Raw genomic sequence first — 23,604 nt, 5'->3', positions numbered from 1 at the left:
GAGATTGTAATTTGATTGGCGTGAAAAGCTGTCATTTATCTACAGCCAGCATATGAGTGGCAGAAAAGTTAGCCAATACATAGAGAACAGTAAGATTTAGGTTGCGCAAGACCATGGCTTTTTTTTTGTAAGTGCTTTGTCAGTGATTGAGACTTGTAGTTGACCAATAGAAGTATCGAATGAGTCAAATTTAAGGTTCGTTTACCGTATTTTTTTTTCTCTTTAGAGTCGTGGTTTGGCCAATGAGAGAATGAGCAACAACCGTACACAGACCTCTGAGGCGGGTCTTGTGCGGATTTGGGTTTGTGAAGGAGCGAGGTTCAGGTAGGGTTTTTCAGTTAGATGTGTTCAATATGCTGCCTGTCAATTTTAATACCTGGTTTACACATGTACCAAGGGAATCGTGTCATTTACGCATGATTCACTTGGTTTGTATGCAGAATATGACAAATAGGGTGCAGCTCAGGCAACGTTTCCCCAGCGGTTTGCACTGCGCTTAAAGAAGGAGCAATGTTCACCAATGGGTTTTCTTTCACTTTTACAACAAGTAACCATACTGTTGAACAGTGCTGTTACCGGTACTTCCCCCAGATTTCCCCAGGAGTCTTGCATTGTGGCTCTGCAGGTTACAATCCAGGTCGATGATTCAGTGCAGTGCAATGACTACGTTACTGCATTATCGTTAGGATGGGTCAGGTGATTAATTATTCATAATGTATTTAAAAATAATAATAATAATACCAGTAAGGCGTGACATTACTTCCCTACGACTGCCTACATTATACCCCAGGGTGAAATTCTCAACAAAAAGTGCAGGTACTCACCCAGGTGTAAACATTTTAAAAATGGAGACAATTTGAGTGCCAATCGATAAATACTTTTAAAATGTATACCTATCGGTACACGATACATTTATGAATACAAAATAAGCCTTAAAAAGTAATTGATAAAATATAACCAATTCACCATTGAAAGCTGAAAATACTGAAAGCTTGTATAATTCAGTCATGTACTGTAATATAACACTTAAATTAAACCTTAAATGACAAGCATTAAGAAATATTACATTAGCAGTAACTGCTGTAAAGAGATCATTTTGTTTCAAGATAGCCTAAAAAGGGGATGGTGTTAGAAAAAATTGTATAAAAAAACAACTGTGCTATGAAAAAAATATACAAAAAGGTCTGTCAAACAATGCACAATATGGGGCTATAATATCCCTTTAATCTTTAATTGAACAGGCACTACTCTTAGAAAAATGATGTACTTGACCTGGCCATTTTAATCTCCATAGTATTCTCTGAAATCATCCCCATACTTTCCAGACCCTGGGTACTCACCTACAACAGGACCTGGCCATGCTACAATAATAGCCTTGGACTAGAACATATATCACTGTTTCTTTTATTTATTTTGTACTTATTACTTATCCTACAATAATAGATTCTGTGTGCTTCTCTGTTGTGTTGTGTAGATGAATTATCATGGCCTATTCCAGAAAACGATTTTTCAGGCAGAAACATTATAAAAGTAGCATTGTACAAAGAAAAAACACCTCACCACCCCCGATTCTGACTCGCTTACCAAATCTGAAGCAGCACTTTGTTGATCCTGTTTTTTAATGTTAATCCCTACTGTCCCACACATCACTTGCCATTTTAGAAACTTTCGTGCAAATTCTGGCAAGGTGGTAAATCGGTGCAAGGCAAAACGCGTTGTGATAATATTTATCAAGTATGTAATTTATGGCAGACACTGACGTGGATTTTTGCCTTCAAATTCACATGCAGTTATGGTTGTTGGAATATTCAGTTATTATTTTGCTGCACTAAAGAAAATAATAATTACTCCATACTAACTATAATTACTCCATATCGCTGTTTTCACGTCGCACTGCTAAAGTCTTCTCTCGATGATCAGCCAATGAGCACTGACACAAAGCGAAATGGGCAGAGATTTGTGACACGTGCCAAAATGAAATCTGATCAGAATGAAAGCTTGGACAATCAACATGCAGTGATTATATAAATTATAATATCTTTCTGCACAACCATTCGTGAGATATAAATTCACAAACATTGTAGGATTAGCCCCTCTGAAGACAACATCACGTCTCATAAACAACAGTGTTTTAGCTAGTTGTTAAATTGTTCAAACTGAAGATTTTCAGATTTGATATAAAGACTAAAATAAAAACCCACACACTCCCCATGAAGTTTTGCAATATGTAAAGACTGCTGCAAATAAAATGTCATGCCATTTGTTTCTGTATTCATAATATCACCACTCCAAGATGGGGAGCCAGCTGGCTGACTAATGCCTGTGTTATGCGTTCACGTCATCCCAGTTAATTGTCCTGGCTGGAACCAGTCAAGCTTAGCATTCCGGAGTGGAATAAACCTGCAGACTATTACACATTATTAATGCCGATTTGTTGATACACTGTTATTCAAATAGTTATTTGGGGTTTGTAAATTCTATTCAGAAGACTCTACAAAGCTGTTTGTGTACTGAGTGCTGTCACCATTAAAAGAAACGTGACACATTGTTTTTTAGTATTCTCCTATGTTCATTTTTTCTTTTAATACATTACAACTATGAAAGTTGTGTTACGTAACAATATTGAGGTCACCCATGTCAATTCAGTAGATTCTAGAAGAACACAGTTCTGCTGTAATATTACTACAGTAAATCTGAAACATGTATTTTAAAATGCCAGGTCCTTATGTTGAATAGTTTCATCTTTTCAAGCAGTATGTACTCTCAAGTTACCGTGTTGCCTGATTTTCTCACTATAATGAATGCCCTAGGGTATTGATGCAATGTTTTTCTTTTTCTTTCAGTCCAGTTTCTCAAGAATATTCTGGAGCCGTGGTTGTATTGATACTGTCACTTCAGAATGAAGGGTCTTTACTGTCTGTTGAGCGAGTCTGCAGAAGATGTGAAGTTTGTCATCCAAGAAACAGTGAGAGATTTGTCAGAGAAAGAAGGGATGATGGGGGGTGGGGGTGCAACACAATTCCTCCAGTCTCTTTGGATTGTGAATGAATCTGATAATGGATTGTGAATGAAACTGATGAATAGTCGATTTCTGGCATAGGAAAACATATGTTTTTTTGTTTGTTTAAATGAAGGCCTACTGTTTTTGTGAAATGTGCAGGTGTACCTGTCTACCTGCCTGTCTGATTGTGTGTGTCTGCCATCTGAAATATTGTAACAATAAAATAACATTAGGCGCATTTAAACTGCCATTTCTGATCCGGATCAAATGCATCGGTAGTATTTGATCTTGCCAGGTTAAATGCTCGACGGGCTCAAGTCTGGCATGCACTGCGGCGCAGTGACGTCCTTTGTTTTGAAGGCGGGTGCCAGACTGAAACATTACCTCCAGTGTATATGCATACATATGAATCTAGCAATATTTCCATTCCACTTTCCATTCTGAGGTCGTATTGTAAAAATAATAAGCGTTGTTATTATTGCTTGCATTACAAAATAATATTACTTACTACAAACATTATTACTAACAAAAGATATTATCACAGTGATCTGTGGGAAAAATAAACAAGTGAGGGGTTGCATTTTGTCTTAATTGTGTGTAATTTGCGATTAACATTTCAATTTAATCCGATCATAGTTTCTCACAGTCATAGTTACTTTCTTTCACAGCACAAAAGTTTATCCAGGAGTCATTTTTTTGTTTGCGTCTTTTTATAACATGCACTTTGATGTCTTTCATTTTTCATGGACCTTCATTTTTTTTTATTATCCTGCCAACACAATTGCAACAGTTTGAATAACTACCTACAGAATTTTGCCCCCCCCCACCCCAATGAACTATACATAACATAGGTAAAATAACTCTTAAAATCTTAATCTCTAAGTGTGCATGCGAAGCTCTCAGGCTGCGTGGAAGTTGATCCTGATCAAATGTGTAAACGCAACACCACTGATCGTGATCAAATGTACCGATGCATTTGATCCGGATCAGAAATGGCAGTGTAAACGCGCCTATTAAAATCTAAAGGTTTTCACTTCTATAGTCTATATAAAAAAAAAAAAATTAGACCAGCCAGTTCATCCATAAATTCGAACACTCAATCATAAAATCTACAGTAATACAATGCTGAAATAGAGAAATGCTTCAACAGAATACTTTTCTTCATTGTTATCGTTTAAAGATGACTGCAGAACATTCGTTTTCCTAAATATATAGTATTACTAGAGGAGTCAGATGATTATTATTTCAGTGCAGCTAAGGTAAATACTAGGCCTATTCTTAACGAAAATGTTTCCTAAATGTTTTATCAATTTTGATCATTTTAACATCTGCTTAACCAACTTAAGACTTGCAAGTACCAAGAGTACGGTTGTGCAAAGCAGGTACCGTTAAGAAAAATTGAACGCATTCAGTGACTACCCTTTCTAACATTAAGAGTAAGTACCAGCCTTATTGTTGAAGGAGCATCTTTTGTGTTAACAGTGATAATATATCCTTTATATATTTTTAAAGGGGAACTGCATCAATGGTGCACATCCCATATTACAACATACACATTTGTAAATATATCAGTTTTTTTCTTTTGTTTTGTTTTTTTTGTTTCACCCTGCTCAAAAGACTGTGGACAATATTCTTTTCATCTAGACTTCTGTTGTTCTCAAATCCTTCTCAAATTTACCCTAGGAACCTCCTCCTGCAGTAAGTGACCATTATGTCAAAGTACAGATCAAAGCCTGTGCCCTAAGTCCACTGGATACAAAGGTATGTATATGTTTATGTGTACACGTATACCTTGGTAAACAGAGCCTTACACATAATCCTGCAATACATGGTCTTAACAAAGCAACAGTAGCTGTTTAAAAATAGATATCTTGCTGTTTAAAAACAACCTGAGATTCCAAACAGGAAATAGACTATCAGGGAGTGAGGGACCAGGGGGAGACATACATGAGGGAGTGTAGGCCTGGCCAAGGGGATTACAAGGACCACTCGCACTGTCAGTCATGTAATGGGAGCAGGCACTGGAGATAAGAATTAAACAACATAGGACGTTTGAATGAGATAGAAGTAAGAGGCGGGAGATATCCATTATAAGGGTGTACTTTTTAGAATGATTGATTGTCGTTGCTCTGTAGATTTGCCTATTAAAGAAGAGTGCATTTCTGTTGAAGAAAAATAATATTTTAAAGTAAAATGTATTTTCATATGTAATAATGAAAACAAATTAACACGAATGTGCCGAATTAGTAAACCTTTGCACCTTGTTGTTATTTTTTTCTCTGAAGGAAAAGCTTAGTAAATCTGCCTTTTGTGTTTTTTTAATTGGATATGGTATATACTGTACGAACCTTTTAAAAGCTGAAAGGCAGAATTTATGGAGCACTGAACTTTTTTTTTTTTTTTTAAGCTGATAAGCTTTTATCACTTATGTCTGTATAGAAAAGTTAGCCAGAGAAACGCCTTCTAGTAGAAAGGCGTTTTGTTACGGGATTTTACCTTTTTAAATCATTTCTTTCAGCTTGCTCAGAAACATTCTGAGTATTGACCTTTTACAACCATAACAACCAGTTATCCCACCACTGAAACCTCTCTTCTTATCCTAGCTCCTGGCAGACCTTAAGTTACAAAAAGATGTAGTGCCGGTTGGAAGAGAAATTGCTGGAGTCGTCCTTGAAGGTGAGTCAAAGGATTTTCATTTTTGGCGAGTATTTTCCTCAATATCTCACTTGTGTATTTGTTGTTGTAACAATCATATACAATGTCCGTCACTTTATGCTTTTAAATTCCTTTTGTAAAAAAATTCTATTGCAGTTACTGTTGTGATCGTTGTTTTTCACGTTACGTGATCATTATTTTTCATGTTAGTATATTATACCTGACAGTTGTCATGATGATGATGAGCATTGTCAGGTTTTAGGTGTTGTCCCTCATCTTGAATCACAAGCTTGCAAGCTAAAATCTCTTATTTTTGGGGATCTAGTTTGTATTTGGCAGGCAGGAATTAAGCTAACAGAATGTGGTCTGGTGGTTTCTAGATATTAGATGTGTGTGTATAGTGTGGTATGGACACGTTGCTGCGAAAGTATATATTCGTCAACATGATGTTGAAATTGTGAGTGTCTTCTCTGATGGTATTTCAACATATATGGCAATAAATCATACCTACCAGGTGTGGAACAGTGGTGGGTAATTTACTGACACACAAGGGAGACAGAAGTTTTATTTGCAAACACCGCACTGGTGCCCAGTTTTATTATTTTAGACGTTTGTCTTATTGCCCGCAGAGGGCGCTGTTGTCCGTGGCCTGAGTACCGACAACGGTATACAGGACCACAGAAATACCAATACTGGTAAAACAGTTAAAAGCTGGCGCACTCACAGGTGCTCAAAATAATAATGAAAACAAAAGGCGAAATGAAAAGGGAAAATAAAACACAGTAATAAAACTACAAAATAAAGGTGCTGCTTACGCAGTGCCCTCACTGCCGCTAAGCCGGTCAGTTCAGGATCTCCGTCCTACGCTGTTATGCACTATACACAGGGGTGGCCAAGGTTCCCCTATCATTACACACGTCCCCTTGGGTACGTAACAAGAGATTTTAATAAAATAGTTTATTTTTTTCTGGCTTTTTTCTTCAGTCGTGCGTGCCTGTTTTGGTCGCTCGCTCCAACCACTGGCCTTCTCAGCTAGTGTCTCTGTGTGTTTTCCAATTACGGCCACCCGAATGCACAACCAAGCGCAGTTCTTATGGGCCGAGCAATCCCCCAAGGCCTGCCTCTCAGCCACTCGGAGAGAGGGAAAGCCAACACACCCTCTTCCCCACCTCTCCGTGTCATCGCCATGACTGACAGGCGGATCTTGCAAGACTGCTACGGACACACCAGATAGTCATCACAGATCTCCCCCGTTACACCAGGCTTATCAAGTTCCTTCGAAATGGACTCCCATATCGAAGTCTTTCAAATCTGTATCTTTCATAATTGCGATGACCTTTGTCATAAAGCGCTGGGTATTTTTTCAACTGTATTATTGTTTCCTCCGTCATTCTGGATACTTCTTCATCTTGCTGGACCATATGCTCTAAAGCTGTTCTCTGATTGGTCAGTTGTTGCATGACAAAAATCACAAATACGATTCAATCCTATTTATTTCGGCGAGTTTTATGGGTGGACAGCCAGGTAATTTCAAGAACTGTGATTATTTAATGACTAAAAAGTTTCTGGAGATAAGAAAGCCTTACACGAAAAGATACAGTGGCATGTTTAGACAAGATGTACACACAGTACAGGCACTGCATGCATAAACCTGTAAGCAGTGCTTGTTTAGTTGTAAGTAGGACGTCTGAGTTTCGGGTGATTTTTTTTTTCCAAATTCGGGTGAATGCTTTTGTAAAAATCTGGTAGAATTATTTAATGAAAAAATCAGGTGAAATCGGGTGGATTTTTTAAATATATACTCAAGAAAGAATAAATATTCAGGTAGAAATCAGGTTTTATTTAGAAAGAAATAAACAAATGCTTAGGCGCAAAGTGTTGACAACAAAGTTGTCGTCAACAGTTTAAATCCCCAACGTATGTATATTTCCACACATTGGGTTATGCAAACTTTTGACAACATCTCTCTCTCTCTCTCACACACACACACACTGTATATATTTGGCATTTCTCCATTCCAATCAAGTTTTATTTTGTAGTGGAGTTGCAGGTATAATTGCACACAGAACATAGAAAACTAAACAACTGTACTCCATGCTGTTCTACAAAGAGAAACGATCAACTGTTACATCTAAATACTCTTGGCTTAAACACAGTCATAAAACAAATAACTGGGAAGAAAAGTGTGAAAAAAAAGCAAAAACCTTAAAGCTATATTGCTGTAATTTTTAGAAATAAAAAATATATAAATATATTACACTAAGAAGCCACATTTTTCTAATAGATAAATCAGCTTACCGTCATCGGCGCCAGTTCTGCTCTGTTGCATTTGAATCACAGACAACTGTGCTTGCATTTATTCATATACAGTATGTGCCTATTCAGGGAGAGAAATCGGGTTAAATTGGGTAAAAACCCGAAAATCAGACGCCCTAGTTATAAGGAAATACATTTAAAATTAAAACTAACATTCACTTTGTGAACCTCAATGAGCAATTTTAGATCTGTAATGAAAAGGGAGGGGGTTCCATTCTTTACTTCTGTTTAAATTGAGACAAGCAGCATATTATTATTATTATTATTATTTTTATTATTATTATTATTATTATTATTATATGTTTTGTTTTTTCTCCCCTTTAAATCTAGAAAAGCAAATAGATACAATTCTGAGTTATTTAAACATGAATGAGTATGATGAGCTGTTGGATACAATTTGGATTCTTATCCATCAAAATTGTATCACTTTCTCACTGTGTGGCAATCGACTTACAATTTTGATCACAAAGATTTTGTAATTAAACATTGTATTTTTTTTAGATTCCTTAAAGTGTTGAAAGTCTGTCAATTTTTCCCCACCTGTTCTTTTTTTTTTGTTGTTGTTTTTTGTTCAGTGATGGCAATACATACAGTTTATTCCGCTAGGTTTCTGTCGAATACTTTTCTCTGCCCGCTTGTTTCTGTTGTGCTAAAATACTATTGAGAATCCTATTACTGACCTCAAAGGTATACAGAAAATGGAAACTAGCTTTGCAGGCAAATAATCTACATTCCATTGGACTGTCGAATAGAGAGTCACTCTCCAATAATTGTAGAGTAGAACCTGCATCCTTCAGTAGTATATAGTGGAATCCCTATAAAGTGTGAGTTATACAAGCACTGTAACCCAAGGTGGCTCAGTTCTACACGGGTTGTGCATTATCTCCCAAAAATTACAATATTTACCATTTCAGCCATTTAAAAAAATAAAAAAAGCTCTTGTAATGAGCAGAATGTATTCATTTTCATATATTATATAAAAACCAAAACGTCCTACAACGCGAAGCAGATGACCAAAGTGGGTAGTTTGGAACCTTCCACTTACACTTTCTACATCTATTTCAGTGGGACCAAAGGTAACCTTCTTTCAACCGGACGAAGAGGTAGTTGGTAAGTTCCATTGGAAATAGTCAGAATGCCGTACAGTGGAAGACAGGACATGAACACACAAGCAGAAAACAGTTATGGCAATAGAGGGACACTTTGAGTAGTATGCAGTTAGATCACTTATATTTTGAAAAACTCAATTTTTTTTTTTATTATTCTTTTTATCAAAAGCCTATAATTCTAAGAGGCCTCGGAGCGATAGACTGCAAGTTATAGAAAAAATACAAAGGAATACCTAGTCATTACAATTGACTGTGTGAGCTGTATCCTCAGCAATAACACACAGTTACATCTTGACAGGAATCTTACCTCTGGATGCTGAAGTTTCTGGTCTGTGTGATGTGGTTTTGGTCCAAGAGCATCATTTAGGTAAGTTGTGTGTTTGAGTGATGACTGGGACATTGGGTTTTCAGGAATATAGTAAGTCAAGAAAATAGCAAAAAAAAAAATTCTTGCAGATAAAATTCTGAGGGGAAATCATTGATGAGGTTCCTCATTAAAAAAAAATAGGGACCCTAATGTGCTGATTGTATTCGTCTGTCTGTCTTCACCAAGCATTTATCATAAACTGCTAGCCTCCTACAGACATTTCGCCTTGCGTTTCGTTGTAATCTGATAAACTCCAGATTTTATACAATTTTTTTCAAATATTATAATATGTAATTATGAGTGAACTGGGATTCTACTGGAATGGAAATACGAATGTATTTTGCATAGAAGCTTGAGCTTAATAAGTAGCACCTGACGAAAACTACAGAGAGGAACAACTAAATTGAAGTTCAAAGTAACACCTGAAATGACTGTTCGTTTTTTTATACTTAGGTTTAGTGTTTGTGAAATTACATCATTTGATTGCGATACAGTATGATGACCTACATGTGCTATGTTTTGATGTATTAAATTAATTGGATATCCATGAAACTGTTCTAGACTCTTGTTGAGCAGGGCAAGCTATTCTTTTAGCTACACCTGATTTGCTAAAACATGTAATGTATTCTTCTGTATGGAAAGAAGACTCCCATGCTGGCACCAAAACGAGTGAGCATAGGTGGACCGAATGGCCTTTCCTCGTTCTTGAATTTCATAATTGCATAGCAGTTTGATTCATTCCTGGTTTTACTAGGGGTTTAATAAGACACCTGAGCTTGTTACCAATACACTGTGGCTAATCAAGCTTGTAGTGAAACCTGGAATGGGTGAAACTGCTATGCGATAGGAATCTTATTTTTATCCCTGTGTATGATGGGAATTAATGGAACTGACAAAGTTTATATTAGGTTTAATAATTATGAATACTTGCCTATCAGTATTTGTCAGAACGGATGCTGTCTCTCCTCTGTAGTGCCTAAGCCAGAAAAGGTGAGCTGGGTGGAGGCTGCTGGTACCATCCGTGATGGAGTTCGCTCCTATACAGCCCTGCATGTCTTGTCTCGCATCACCGCAGGCAACACTGTCTTAGTGCTGGATGGAGCAAGTGTAGGTATCCACTAGTTTCTAAGGGCATTGGTATTTAACAGGGATTCACAAAACTCTTTGCAACTACCGGTATTAAAGAAAAGTGATCTAAAAAGGGGTTTCCCGTAATAATATTGTTTGGTTAAATAGCTGGTTCCAGGTTAAATAATCAATTGGATTAAACGCAGTATGGCACATTCAGTATTTCCATATTATTCATTTACTAGATGATCTGGTGCAAATGGATCTACATGAATTTCATACACACCAATGGTATCCATACAGCCAAGCCCTGAGCTGTTCTGTTGAAAATGTTAGCAAAAAATTGCAGTTTGCAGCTGGCAGCCAGAGGTAAAAATGCTGATAATGTTGCAACACAATGACTACCACCAGATAAGGATATTTTTAGTGCTTGGGTGACACCCTCAAGAGAGAACATTTAATGCATAAAAAAGTGAATTGTCAAACTGAGTTGTAGCCAAACTGTTGTCTTAAAATAAAATAAAAAATAAACCAAATAATTGCATTGAATCTTACCAAGTGTATATTGCCATCATTTCTCGCATTTTCCTATAAAGTCTATTTGTTTTTCAGTGCAGTTATTTCAATGTTATACATGAAGCTTTGACTTGCCTTCTCAGTTACCAACTCTTGTAAAGGAAATAAATGTCAAGTTCATGTATTTATTTATTTTTTCTTGAGAAATATATAAAAAAATTCTCAATTGTTTTTCCTATTGCAAGAACACCAACTCCCAGAAGCAATTCACACATTTTTAATGTTAACTACCTTCCTTCATGACCAGAAGTGCAGAATTCAAATGAGTGCAACAGGCATGCCAATTTTTTGTTCACTAATAGCTATGAAAAAATACCATTAAAAATCTAATGCACGTTCACCATGACGTGTGTATATTTCATACAGGAACATTTGAGATCTACAAAGTGCTGGCAGTACATATTTGATTTACTTGAATTATTTTTTTTAGCCCTAAGTACCTTAACTTAAAATACACTGAGTCAGTGCACCAGGAAAATCGAACTGTAATTGAGGATTTGAGTTTTGCATATCCTGGCTGAAAGCACCTCTCCTTTTGCATGGGTCAGTTAATGACTTGGTGGGTCTAATGGCCATGAAACATTTGAATATTGCATTATTTAACAGTTTGTTTTACAGTATCAGTGAATAATTCACTGAAACGTTACTGCTGCATGTCCATAATCAGAATGGGTTGATAACACAAATCGTCTTCCTCATTGTTTCCAGCCATTTGGTACAATAGCTGTACAGCTGGCTCATCACAGAGGTGCCAGGGTGCTGTCTACTGCCCTGTGCCTTGAAGACATGCATCACCTGGAGCAGCTGAGACCTACAGTAGGTAAGCTGCTTCTTTATTGTTCTGATTTGCTTACACAAAATAAGCTGGGCTCGCTCACTGTGAAGCTGGGCTCGTGCAGTGATGGATTGTGAGAAAGTGAAAGTCACACCAGAAAGATCCTAAATGGTACAGATAAAGTTAACCCAAATCACATCTTCAAATTTAGCACAGATATGGAAGCTGAGCAAAAGTAAGTTTGCAACAGAAGGTAAGAAGCACTTTTTTTATACCAATATAACAATGAGAATATTTAAAAATCTCCATGGTAGGGGCAAATAATGTGCTAACAAGGAGCTAGATGGTCAGAACGAAATCAAGGTGTGCGGACAAAGTGTTGTTAACTAGCTACCAGATTCTCTTGTGTTTATTTGGAATTTCGTTGTGTTGTATTGAGAATCGGTAGACTGTTTGGGAAGCAAAGCGTTCCACTGGTCTGTTTCATAACCCCTGAAACAGGTGTGGGTGGTTTACTGCTGTGGATGAACACATCTTCAATTACTGTCCTCCGCCAAACCTGATGTTGAAAAGACAAAAATGATACAATTTACATAAGGAAGTTTACGAGAAGGCAGCAGAAATATTCACTGGGTCACAGTGTAAAATGGCTTCAGGAAGAGTGATGGTGGCAAAAGAGAACAGAGGGAGTATGCTGCTCTGCAGTAAAAGGAAGTTTGTTGACAGCTGAAGATAATAAACATATAACCTGCAATAAAATTACACAAATAGGCTGTTCAAAAAGACTCTATGGTAGCCTTACATCACCAGGGTAAACAGCTAAGGGTTGTATTACAAAAAAAAGGAAATCATAAAGCATGTGGTGTGTTTTAGCGATTTTATTGTTACTTACTCCTACTGCAGAATCTCATAAAATAATTTGTAGCTTCAGTTTATTTTTCAGTTTTTAATTATAAAAATGCTTACAACTTTTTGCCGTTGCAAATAAATTAGAAGAATGCCAGGCATTACACTTTTCAGTGGACATTTCTGCACGCAGGGGATCATCGTGTTCTGTGCAGCACGTGTATCACCCGGGCACTATATCTGTACTCTGCTTATTGATTTTCTTTTTTCGATTTTGCCACTGCGACTCACAAAGGCATCCGGGAATCTTTAGTGGGTAAGTATGTGTTTGAAGTGTCTTTAGCTTACACTGCTCATCATACATGTAGGGATTGCAAAGTAATTTAAGCAGGTTGTGTTTTTACCTACCTCCAATTCTTACAGTGGTACCCAATAAATTAAGACCCTGACCTCTGAAGGTCATTCGATGTAATTACATTTCATAATACTCATGTCATGCACCAAGTACCAATTTCAGTATCATTGGCAATGGGACATGTGGTTTGGGGCAAGCTATATTTCAGTGGAGAGTATGTAATGAACTCTCTTGTAGCTGACTGAGTTGACTAATATAAAGACGTGTCTCTATTCACTGCAAATGGAGCCCAGTTATACAGTATATTGGCATAGTAGACAGTGGTGTTGGGATCTAACCTAGAGACCAGCCCTGACCTCCTATGTTACAGATGTACCTTCCCAGTAGTTTCTTAGATCACCAGGAAAACACAACCTATAATCTATACCGTTACACCACATTCACTATAGAGATCCAAAAATATGTCTTCTTAATCATGAACTGTTTTTTTTTTTGTTTTTTTTTTGTTTTTTTTTAATATGGTTGTCTGCTTGTGTGTGGTTTTACCAGCCTGCAAAAGCCAAACATTTTAACATGTCCCTCTACGATGTTTTCACCTGCCAGCATGTTACTTTGAGTTCCCTGTACCCTTGCAAAAAATTTGGTGCAACCTGAGTTACATAATGAGTCTTGTTAGTCAGCTTTGGGACTTAAAGAGTATGTAAAATGATGACGCTCTCCTTTGTGTGCTTCATTTACCCCAGATGAAGAAATTGACTCAATGGAAACAATTAGTTACATCTCAGTTTTGGTATTTTATCATTTCCTATGAAGGTCACTGTAAAGGGTAATTGTATTGGCCCTCAACACAAATCTACCCATCCTGTTGTACCGGGCCTTTACCCTTTTTGACCAGTTTCAAGACTATATCACTATAGTTTTCTTTAAAGCAACCAAGACCCTTCAAAAATAGTATCTTGACATCTTGAAATGAGTTTAAAATCTCAAACAAGAAGAAAATATAGATAGTACATTTTAACTCAAATCAAAATATAATAAATAAAACAGAGTAGTCTTAATAGAGTATACTTATCATTGGTCCTTACTCTATACAGTGCTCTATGGGTTTTACATATTAGTTCAAAAAAAAAAAAAAAAGCAGATAGCAGAGTGTATCTGACAGACTTTCCTGTCTCCCTCAGTCAGGGTAATTAACATGTCGGATGGGAAAGCTGACCTTGTGGAAAGCTGCTTGGAGGAAACAGGGGGCCTGGGAGTGGACATTGTCATTGACGCCGGAGGTGAGAGGTGTGGGGGAAGAATCAGCCGGGTTCAGTTTAAACTTTAGAATCTTTTTTGTCCCCATTAGAACCCATGTGTGAAAGCAACCCTTACTTGACACTCCCATTGAACTTCTTCAGCGCTGTCTGTCAGTAATGTACGTTGATCCAAACAGTCACAGATATGAATGTTGATGCCATTAAATGTATTAATACTGGTTCTCTACCTGGGATCTTACATACTCTGCTAAAGCAACTTGTCAGTGAAGTTGGTTTTCATAACCTTGGGATACTAAGGGCCTTTTTTATTAATTGAAACTGTGTCGGTATTTAGTTTCACTGAAGCTACAGATATAGAATGTGGGTGTAAACTGAGACAGGAATCTTTCAATTATCTTTCAATCTGGACTTTCAGTGTGTGTCTGCTGCTACCAGTAACCGTGTTGAGAATGAGTTAGAAGTCATTGCAACATAAGAGGAAGGCTGCAGAAACATAAAAAGACAGGAAATGTTTATTCTTTTGTGTTTACATTAAGTGTTACCCTCTGATAAATGTTATTAAGAGGTTGTAGGTTTCACTGTTTAGCATCCATTTTGAGTGTGTTCCAAAGCCCAAATGAACTTGTTCATAATACCTTTTCCATCACTACCTGAACAAAACCCCAAATAATTAGGTTTATTTTTTCCTTTTTCTGTTTGTTTGTTTGTTTGTTTGTTTGTTTGTTTGTTTGTTTGTTTGTTTGATAGTACATTTTGTTCCCCACATCGTAAAGTGCTTTCGGATAATGAAGAACCTGTGAAGGAGATACACCACATAACTTGTATTACAGCATTAGCAAGTGCTGTACAGGAAAAGTGGACAAACATGAGTGTTTTTATTTGTGTTTGTTTTTAAACAGTAAGGCTCTACAGCACAGAAGATGAATCAACTTCAAAGAAGCTCCTGCCACACAAACATGACATCATCACACTTTTGGCTGTCGGTGGTCACTGGGTCACTACAGAGGAAAACCTGCAGGTATGGTTTGGTCTTGAACGGGATCACTTTCATACTGTGGCAAACAGAAATCATGAATCATTTCACTGCCAAACTAAAGCTTTGCTGTCGGAACATTACAGTACTCTCTGATTCAACAAAACACGATGTTTGAGTGGGGCTTTATTTATGCTGAAGAATGTTCTAGGCAGGGAAAATAACTTTTGGATGAACCTTTGCTGATACCCCGAGACCAAACTGGCCTGGGCTCTGCTTGGATTAATTACTTTTTCCTTTCTTAAAGCTGGACCCTCCGGACAGCCGTAGCCTCTTCCTGAAAGGAGCCACAGTGTCTTTCCTGAATGACGAGGTGTGGAACATGTCAAGCGCTCATCAGGGAAAGTATCTCCGTATCCTTTCCTGGTACACGGATATCAACTCTGTCCCGGAAGTGAGAACACACACAAAGACACAAGGCAGAGGTTTTTAGAACAGGAGAGTTAATACAGGCTGAATTCCAAGGCTTTTGGTTCAGCAGATTGTAGTCTTCGATATTGACATGGTAAAGTATGTGACTTCTCTGGTAAAGGACTGTGTGGCGGGTCATTCTCCACCAAAATTAGCCAATAGATTAGACAGTGCAATGTTTTATAAATTAGGAATTGTCTGACAGTAACACGATTTCTTCTTTTGGTAATTAATGGTGATTTTTAACTGGATGAAACTAACCCTGAACCTGGGATTATGCACACCTGAAATTGAATCAAAATGGAAATATTTCATTATGTTTGTTTTGTTTGTTTGTTTGTTTGTTTGTTTTGTTTCTGATGCCACATTTTAAGCCCTGTTCTATACAATCTTTGCCTTCACAATGCACAAAGATATTATGAAGGATGTGATTGAAAAGCTATCCAGTGGGATCTTCAGGTAAATATCAAAGTTTATGGGGATGAAAATAAGAATGTAAAGTACATCCTTTAAGATCAGCAGCCTATAAAATTGATATACCAGTACTGTACCCTGTAGGACAACGTTTGTGAGTAAATTGCAGGGTAGTACTGAAAAGAGAAGAAATGGTGGAAAAAATATCAGTGTGCTGCTACTGTATAGCTGAAAAAACAACCCTCTCATGGGGTTCAGTACATAATACATAGTAAAAGGTACATATTGTGTCAAATTCATCAAGGTCTTTCAACCAATGGCAATTTGCACTTTTTTGTAAAAGAAAAATAAACTGTTAATGTTGTAACAACAAACAATGTAGGTACACTTTTGAGTCCTTAAATCAACCGATGTGTTTGTTCTTTGATGCTATTTTAGTTTTGTAAAAAAATATTATTAATTTACTTCAACAAAAAATGCAGCAAGTTGCATTTTGGTAGAACGCCTTTGAAAACAAATGGTCCATTAATGCATAATATTAGATGTACCGTTTTTATATGTTGTGTGAACTATTTGTAATAGTGTTAAAGCTTTAGGGTTTTAAAGACCCAGTACGTACAGGCATTTTAATTTTGTCAGTCATAGCACAGTTTAGGTAAGAAATGAAATTGATAGATAGAAAGATTGATAGCTGCCTAATTAATTTATGGTAAGCGCCTTCTGATTAAATGGTGGTAATTAATAGAGCTTTAATATTTGCTGAGCATTTTTGGTTCTGCACACAGTGGAGTCACTTGATACTGTTTGCTTTCTTTCAGGCCACAGTTGGACAATCCTGTTCCTTTATATGAAGCTACTGTTTCTATGGAAATGGTTCAGAAGAAACAAGTCCGAAAGAGACATGTTATTCAACTGTGAAGCCTTGGTTTCAGTGAATATCAGTGGTAACGTGCATTTGTTCCACTGGATCCAAAATGCCTGTACAAGCCATCTCTCGTTTTTTAAGTCCTTGTGTTTGTAACATGTGTAAAGAGTGTGCATTTACAAACAAAACAATCATTCTTTGCAGTATTGTACATATTGTAGTGTTGCCTTTTAGAGTGGTCCAACGTAGCACAGAAGTACACCTGGCTAAATTGGTATTTTATCATTTTGATGTTGTTTTATAAGTTATTAAAAAAAAAGGTTAAAAACATAATACAGTAATGATCAATACGTTGTTGGAGATAATCATAACTGTACATAGTGTACGCATTACAGATTTATACTATTAAGTGTTTTAAGAATATTCAGTTTCTTTATCGTTGCTGAGAATTTTTTTTTTCACTCCAGTACCTAGTCTATACATTCCAATGTTCAAAGTTTAGATCTAATGAATTGAAATGCTTTCAGTGTTTTCAGACATGTAATAAAGTATGAATAATCACCTCTTCATTGACTGCACATACTTCATCCTGTCACCAAGAAACCCTTGTCAGTATCCAGCTGCTGCTTTGATTACCATCGGCATACAACAGAATAAGCTCTTACTGGGTTAATCCAGTATGCATGTAAAAATGGCAACACCTCTGGTTGTCTTGGCTGCTTTGTTATCAGCAGTGGACATACAGGTGTCACCTGCACTGAAAGGATCAGGCTTGTATCTCCACACAAAGAACAGGACACAGCTACCACCAGATATCCATGATAGGGAGAAAAACAGGCAACCAATGACTCAAGGTCATTGGATACTTTGAAAATGTATTTAGTTATCATTTAAATAACTGCTTGAAATAATGCACAGCAGTTTGTAAACAGACAGCAAGCCAAAACATGAGGGCATGGTGCATCAGAGGGTGGCACTGACTTATACATCTTGAAAGTGGACAATTTCCATATAAAAACGCTCCATGCTGTCATTCGTAAATATTTAAATTAATACAAAGGTCAGCGTCATGAGTTTGAGTATTTGTGAAACTGAAGTAAAAATTGCAGATTTTGGTCAAAACTTGTACAAAGCTCAGTTTACTCTAAAAAGTACAGGTTTCAAGTAAAATAAATAAATAAATAACAACTGCTGTTATACCTCCTGTGTAAAATGCCAGCCTATACCATAACTGTGTGCCGCATTTGAAAGGATAAACTTGTTGAAGCACACTTTACTGTTGTCACTGTACATAGAACAGCATGTGCCAATGAACAGTCATAGTTACTCACAGGGTAGCATTGCATGCTTGGAAGGCCCCCTGGTGGACACATAATAGAAGTACTTAAATGTGAACATACTGGTTGGTTTGATTTGGCACTAACTCCCCTTTTTACTCTTATTCATTGGTTTGCTCTTGTAGTTCTGAAAGAACCAGACACTGTTCCTATGCATAACACAGCTCATGGAATTGCATCCCCCTTTTCAGAGAGTTTCCCAAAGGGAGTAATGGTTCTGGACTGAACTATTTTGTTCATACATTTCAATTTGATCCCAGAGGGCTATTTTGTTAGGTATTCCTTCCATCCTAACTATCTGAGTTGGCCAGAATTAAAAAAAAATAAAAAAATTATATCAGCGGGTTCCCGAGCCTCAGTATCGTCTCCATCATCAGTGGAGACCCACCCCCCACCTATCGAAGGACCAGTTACTTTGGCTGTATAGGCCTTCCATTCAAAAGGAACCAATATCTTGGGTTTGAGGGTCACTTGTGACACTAGTAATATTTCATGATACTGTACATATTAATACACACAAACCCCACAACGATTGTGGAATAGTTCCATTTAAAGAAATACATAAACAAGCACATTTACAGTTCGGGAAGATTGTTCAGGAATTTCACTGCACAGATGCAAGCTGGATTACACTATAAGGTGTTTCTCGTTGCCACAGCAGATGTTGAAATCTGCAAATAAAATACTTTTCACCTCAGATCAGTTTTCTAGAAAACTGTGCCTTTACTCCTTTTCCTTGCAAACGTGCTTGCAGTGCATTAAGCCTGCAAAGGATCTGATCCGCAACTGAAGACAAGTTGATCTGATCACTGGATACATGTTTATTGATTCTTTTCTTTGGTGCAGTGGGCAAAGGCCTACATATCTTCAAACATTCTTTCTGTCAACAAAAATAAGAGGCTATGAAGTTTTGTATTACCCTGGAAATAACTAGATAAACCATTAGCTGACCAAAAAACTATCAGCATAGACAACACATTGGAACTAGAACAAATCATCTTCTATAGCGATTGCCTGGTACAGCAGTGGTATGTAGCATGGAAATAAAATGGATTAGAAGTGTTTATTGGGTCATGCTATTGTATTACCATTGGCTCAAAGGCGCTTGCCATTGTTGCTGCCCTTAGTCTCCCACAGACCTGCCATTGAAGTTGGTCAACATAGAATAGGAAGGACCTACCTCAGTGGTCATGGTTTTAATTTTCACAAGAAACTTCACACAGAACCTGAGAAGCACAATCAGTATAGCTAAAGCGATGATGTGCAGAGTCCACTCCTGCATGAGTTCCATTCTTTTCCTCATATAGTGCTTCAAAGGTAAACTAGACTCCATGTTGAATTCAGTCATGACTTCCTCTGGAAAAAATTCAAATCCCACTCGGGCCCAGGCTGGACGAGAGGGTTGAACAGGGAGATCCATTGCAGTTGTGTAAGAAAAATACTGATGTCTTTCGAAATCCATGTCAGAAAACAATAACATTCCATTTTACCCATGTAATGATGTCACATGTAGCACTATTACAATATATTATGAGCTGGGCCTATGTCATAAAGGGGACATTCCAAAGAGTACGCTTCTAGTTAAATATGTATACTAAAGTCAAGTACCAGGTAACTTTTTGTCCTTGTGTTGTGAAAAAAAACAAAAAACATTCAACACAGAGCAATAAAACTTGTCAGATGGAGTCACCAAGATGACCAAAAACATTGGAGCTGATTACCAACGCTTTTTACTTAAAAAAACAACCTAACTTAGTTAAACTGCTTTAAATTAAATACCCGGCGTGTTTATTTCTAGTTTTGGTACTTTAACAGGTGTATTAAAAAATTAAACTTGTAGTAAAACAAAATGGAAGTCAGGAATCAAAAGATTTTTAGCACAATAATAATAATAATAATAATAATAATAATAATAATAATAAAATTAGTCTCCAAGAGTCGATGATCACAAAGTTAGTTTTATTCAAGCAGATATCTGGAGAGACAACATCTCACAGGCAATCTGTTGATGCTTTTCTGACACGTAGTTACAAGGTACAGCTTTTTATAATAATGCACAAACAAGACAAAATAGTGTGTCCTTGCAGCAGAACGTATATTCATCTTAAAAGAAAACAAAGTATGAAAAGATGTTCTCGCACACACAGCCAAAGTGTGATGTCCTTGTACAGCGCTGACTCACCTATCCATATTTCAACATAGCTTACAAAGACATACGCAAGCATTCTCATACTACTTTTTTAACTAATATTTATTTAAACCCTTCAGATTCATCACAATGGGGGCTTTACCACTGTAATGTAGTGTAAATAAAACTGAAAAGCACACACCCACCAATATGTAACTGTTTTCAAAACTAAATTGGATTTCTTGAATGAAAACTGTAATTTTCAAAATAGGAACACAGCTAATTAGCATTTCTAGTCAGTTTGTAATCGTTAAGTACAATTTCAGGAGGCTCTGTGGTCCAATGGTTAAAGAAAAGGGCTTGTAACCAGGAGGTCCCTGGTTCAAATCCCACCTCAGCCACTGACTCATTGTGTGACCCTGAGCAAGTCACTTCACCTCCTTGTGCTCCGTCTTTCGGGTGAGACGTAGTTGTAAGCGACTCTGCAGCTGATGCATAGTTCCCACACCCTAGTCTCTGTAAGTCACCTTGGATAAAGGCGTCTGCTAAATAAACAAATAATAATAATTTTAGATGAAAAAAATGTCAGAAGTCTTTTCGGCAGTTGCCTTCGGCCATAACATTTCCTGATCGAATGCAGAATTTTTGATTATGTTACAGCTTGTTCTGCTCACGGTTTGGTAGGCCTGAAATCCAATGCAGTGTATGTATTCCATTTCAGGTATGAATATATCGTAAATGTTGTTTTTAATTTGTTAAATAGTTTTTTCACATTTTTCGAATAAAAAGCAGCATACCGTTTTAATTAGTACTGCTGAGGGTAATTGCTTCTCATCAGCTGAAGTCTCTAACTAATTTCATGAGTATTCCTTTCCTTTCTCAAATGTACAAACCCACTGCATTGAAAGAACCCATTCCCAACATAGGAGGCTTGTTGCTAGGGAACCAACGTCACTGCCCTGTGCCTTTCGTTTTTTGCTGCCTGCTACAACTGAGCAACTGCTAAAAAACGCTTCAGAGATATATATATATATATATATATATATATATATATATATATATATATATATATATATATATATAGGGGTTAAACTCTGGATAAACTTGTGGGATGTTCCGCCACTCTTCCTGTGCAGCTGCAGCCAGCTGGCAAAGGATGACTGGTCGCTGTTGTCTCCTGTGGATGACACTGGCGATTTGGTCCAACAGATGTTCTATTGGACTCAGGTCAGGATTAAAAGCTGGCCACGGCAAGACCTTGACATTGTTTTCTTGAAGTTGTGCAATTGTAATCCTAGCACTGTGTGGTCTTGCATTGTCCTGCTGGAAAATCGACACTTCCGGATTGTTTTGCAGGAACAGAAAAACTGTTGCCTCAAGGACTTCATCAATGTATCGCTGAGCAGTAAGGTTGCCATCAATCTGCACCAAAGGCATTTTTGTGCTAAAAGAGATTCCTCCCCACATCATCACTCTTCCACCGCCCCTCCGGAAAACAAAGCATCATTCAGCATAACGGTCCTGGGCTGGTGTGGTGACCCTCTGCCTTCTAGGACGTGGCCTGTCCCTCACAGAGCCGGTTTCCTGGTTTCTCTGGACTAGTCTGCTGATTGTTGAAGCAGAACATCTCATTCTCCGGGAAACTTCTCTCACAGACAGGCCGCCTTCAATCATGCCGATAGCAACCAGGCGATCTTCATTACTCAAGTGGGGCATGGTTGTATCTTTTGCTGTTCTTGTGTTAATTAAAATAATTTCTCTTCGAATGGCTATTTGTACAGATTCTTAATCAACTCATTTTGGCAATTTTAACTCAACTCAAATACCAAACACTGAGCACCTGGCATTTTTATGAAATCGCATGACTTGAGCTCAGTATTTTGTTATCCCAAAGAACAATACTACTCAAACAATCAACAAACCTATCTGCACACTATTTCAAATGTAAATAACATTATGTACGTGCCCAATGAGCTATTGTTGTAAAACTTGCGTTTTTATTGTGCATCAGAATATATACATATATATATATATATATATATATATATATATATATATATATATATAATCTATACACTCTTCAAAAAAACAAACGCATAGGTGTTTTGAATGTACTTTTTTTATAGCATTAGTATGGCAACTTGCCTAGTAAAATAGATAGTTCCAAAGAACCTTAACCTGTACCGAAATCATTAAGACATTCAATAAAGTCACTTTCAAAGGTCAAACAAAGTTCAAGGTCAACAGAAATCAGTAACAGGTATGCCCACCATTGGCATCGATGACGGCCTGACATCTCCTGCCCATGGATCGAATCAGAGCCTGGATAACATGCCGGGGAATGGCAGTCCACTCTTGCTCAAGTGACTGTAAAAGTCATTGTAACGTCTGTGGCTCGGGGTGATGTTGTCGCACACGTCGATCAAGCTCGTCCCACAAATGCTCAGTGGGGTTCAGATCTGGTAGTCGAGACGGCCAGTGAAGCACTTCAACATTGTTCTGAGTGAGGAAAGCTGTGGTGGCCCGGGCTGTGTGCGGTCGTGCATTGTCATGCTGGAAAATGACGTTACGATGATTCATGAATGGGATCACATGAAGCCGTATGATCTCATGACAATAGCGCTGAGCTGTCCGGTTGCCTTGAACATGAACAAGGTTGGTTCTGCCACTGTCTGAGATTGCCGCCCACACCATGACACTCCCACCACCAAATCTGTCAACCTGTCGCACACAGTTGACCGCAAAATGTTCATGACATCACCTGTATCGGCATGTCGAAGCATAAATCTGGATCCATCACTGAACACCACGTTTCTCCATCTTTGTATGGGCCATACTCTGTGATTATGACACCACTGAAGTTATAGTCGATGATGTTGCGGCGTAAGAATAACTCCTCTAACTGGCCTTCTTGCTCGGATACCTGCCTCCCGTTTCTGACAGTCTGGTCGGAAATTCTACGCATTCCTGGTACTGCAGATGTTGTAGAGGTTGCAATGGTGAACCTGTCACGTAAATGACGTAGGCATATAAATCTACCTGATCTTGGGTGGTTAAGAGTTGTTCCACGTTGCTCCATGGTGCCAAAG

At 37.6% G+C, this 23,604-nt stretch overlaps 1 protein-coding gene across 2 annotated transcripts; it reads left to right on the top strand.

The window, feature by feature from the left end:
- Window positions 1-56: 56 nt before the first annotated feature.
- Window positions 57-17,619, top strand: cryzl1 (crystallin, zeta (quinone reductase)-like 1). Of its 2 annotated transcripts, XM_059029094.1 has the most exons (15): window positions 57-127; window positions 227-324; window positions 2,844-2,965; window positions 4,685-4,762; window positions 5,605-5,677; window positions 9,038-9,082; window positions 9,380-9,448; window positions 10,422-10,555; window positions 11,801-11,912; window positions 13,009-13,029; window positions 14,250-14,348; window positions 15,227-15,345; window positions 15,608-15,713; window positions 16,185-16,230; window positions 17,004-17,619. In XM_059029094.1, the coding sequence occupies exons 3-15, from the start codon at window positions 2,900-2,902 to the stop codon at window positions 17,101-17,103; spliced, it is 1,068 nt and encodes a 355-aa protein (XP_058885077.1). In that variant the 5' UTR covers window positions 57-127; window positions 227-324; window positions 2,844-2,899; the 3' UTR covers window positions 17,104-17,619. The 2 variants fall into 2 exon arrangements, with proteins under 2 accessions (XP_058885077.1, XP_033866417.2); XM_034010526.3 differs by lacking the exon at window positions 13,009-13,029.
- Window positions 17,620-23,604: the final 5,985 nt, after the last annotated feature.

The sequence above is a fragment of the Acipenser ruthenus genome, chromosome 8 (assembly GCF_902713425.1).
Source record: "Acipenser ruthenus chromosome 8, fAciRut3.2 maternal haplotype, whole genome shotgun sequence".
Lineage (NCBI taxonomy): Eukaryota > Metazoa > Chordata > Actinopteri > Acipenseriformes > Acipenseridae > Acipenser > Acipenser ruthenus.
The sequence above is the reverse complement of the archived record's forward strand: the minus strand, read 5'-3'. Positions and strand labels throughout refer to the sequence as shown.

Coding starts and splice junctions, on each gene's coding strand:
- cryzl1 (XM_059029094.1), top strand. CDS start 2,900: ATGAAGGGTCTTTACTGTCTGTTGAGCGAGTCTGCAGAAGATGTGAAG. Junction 13,030..14,249: donor CATCCGGGAATCTTTAGTGG/GTAAGTATGTGT, acceptor TGTCTCCCTCAG/TCAGGGTAATTAACATGTCG. Junction 16,231..17,003: donor CTATCCAGTGGGATCTTCAG/GTAAATATCAAA, acceptor GCTTTCTTTCAG/GCCACAGTTGGACAATCCTG.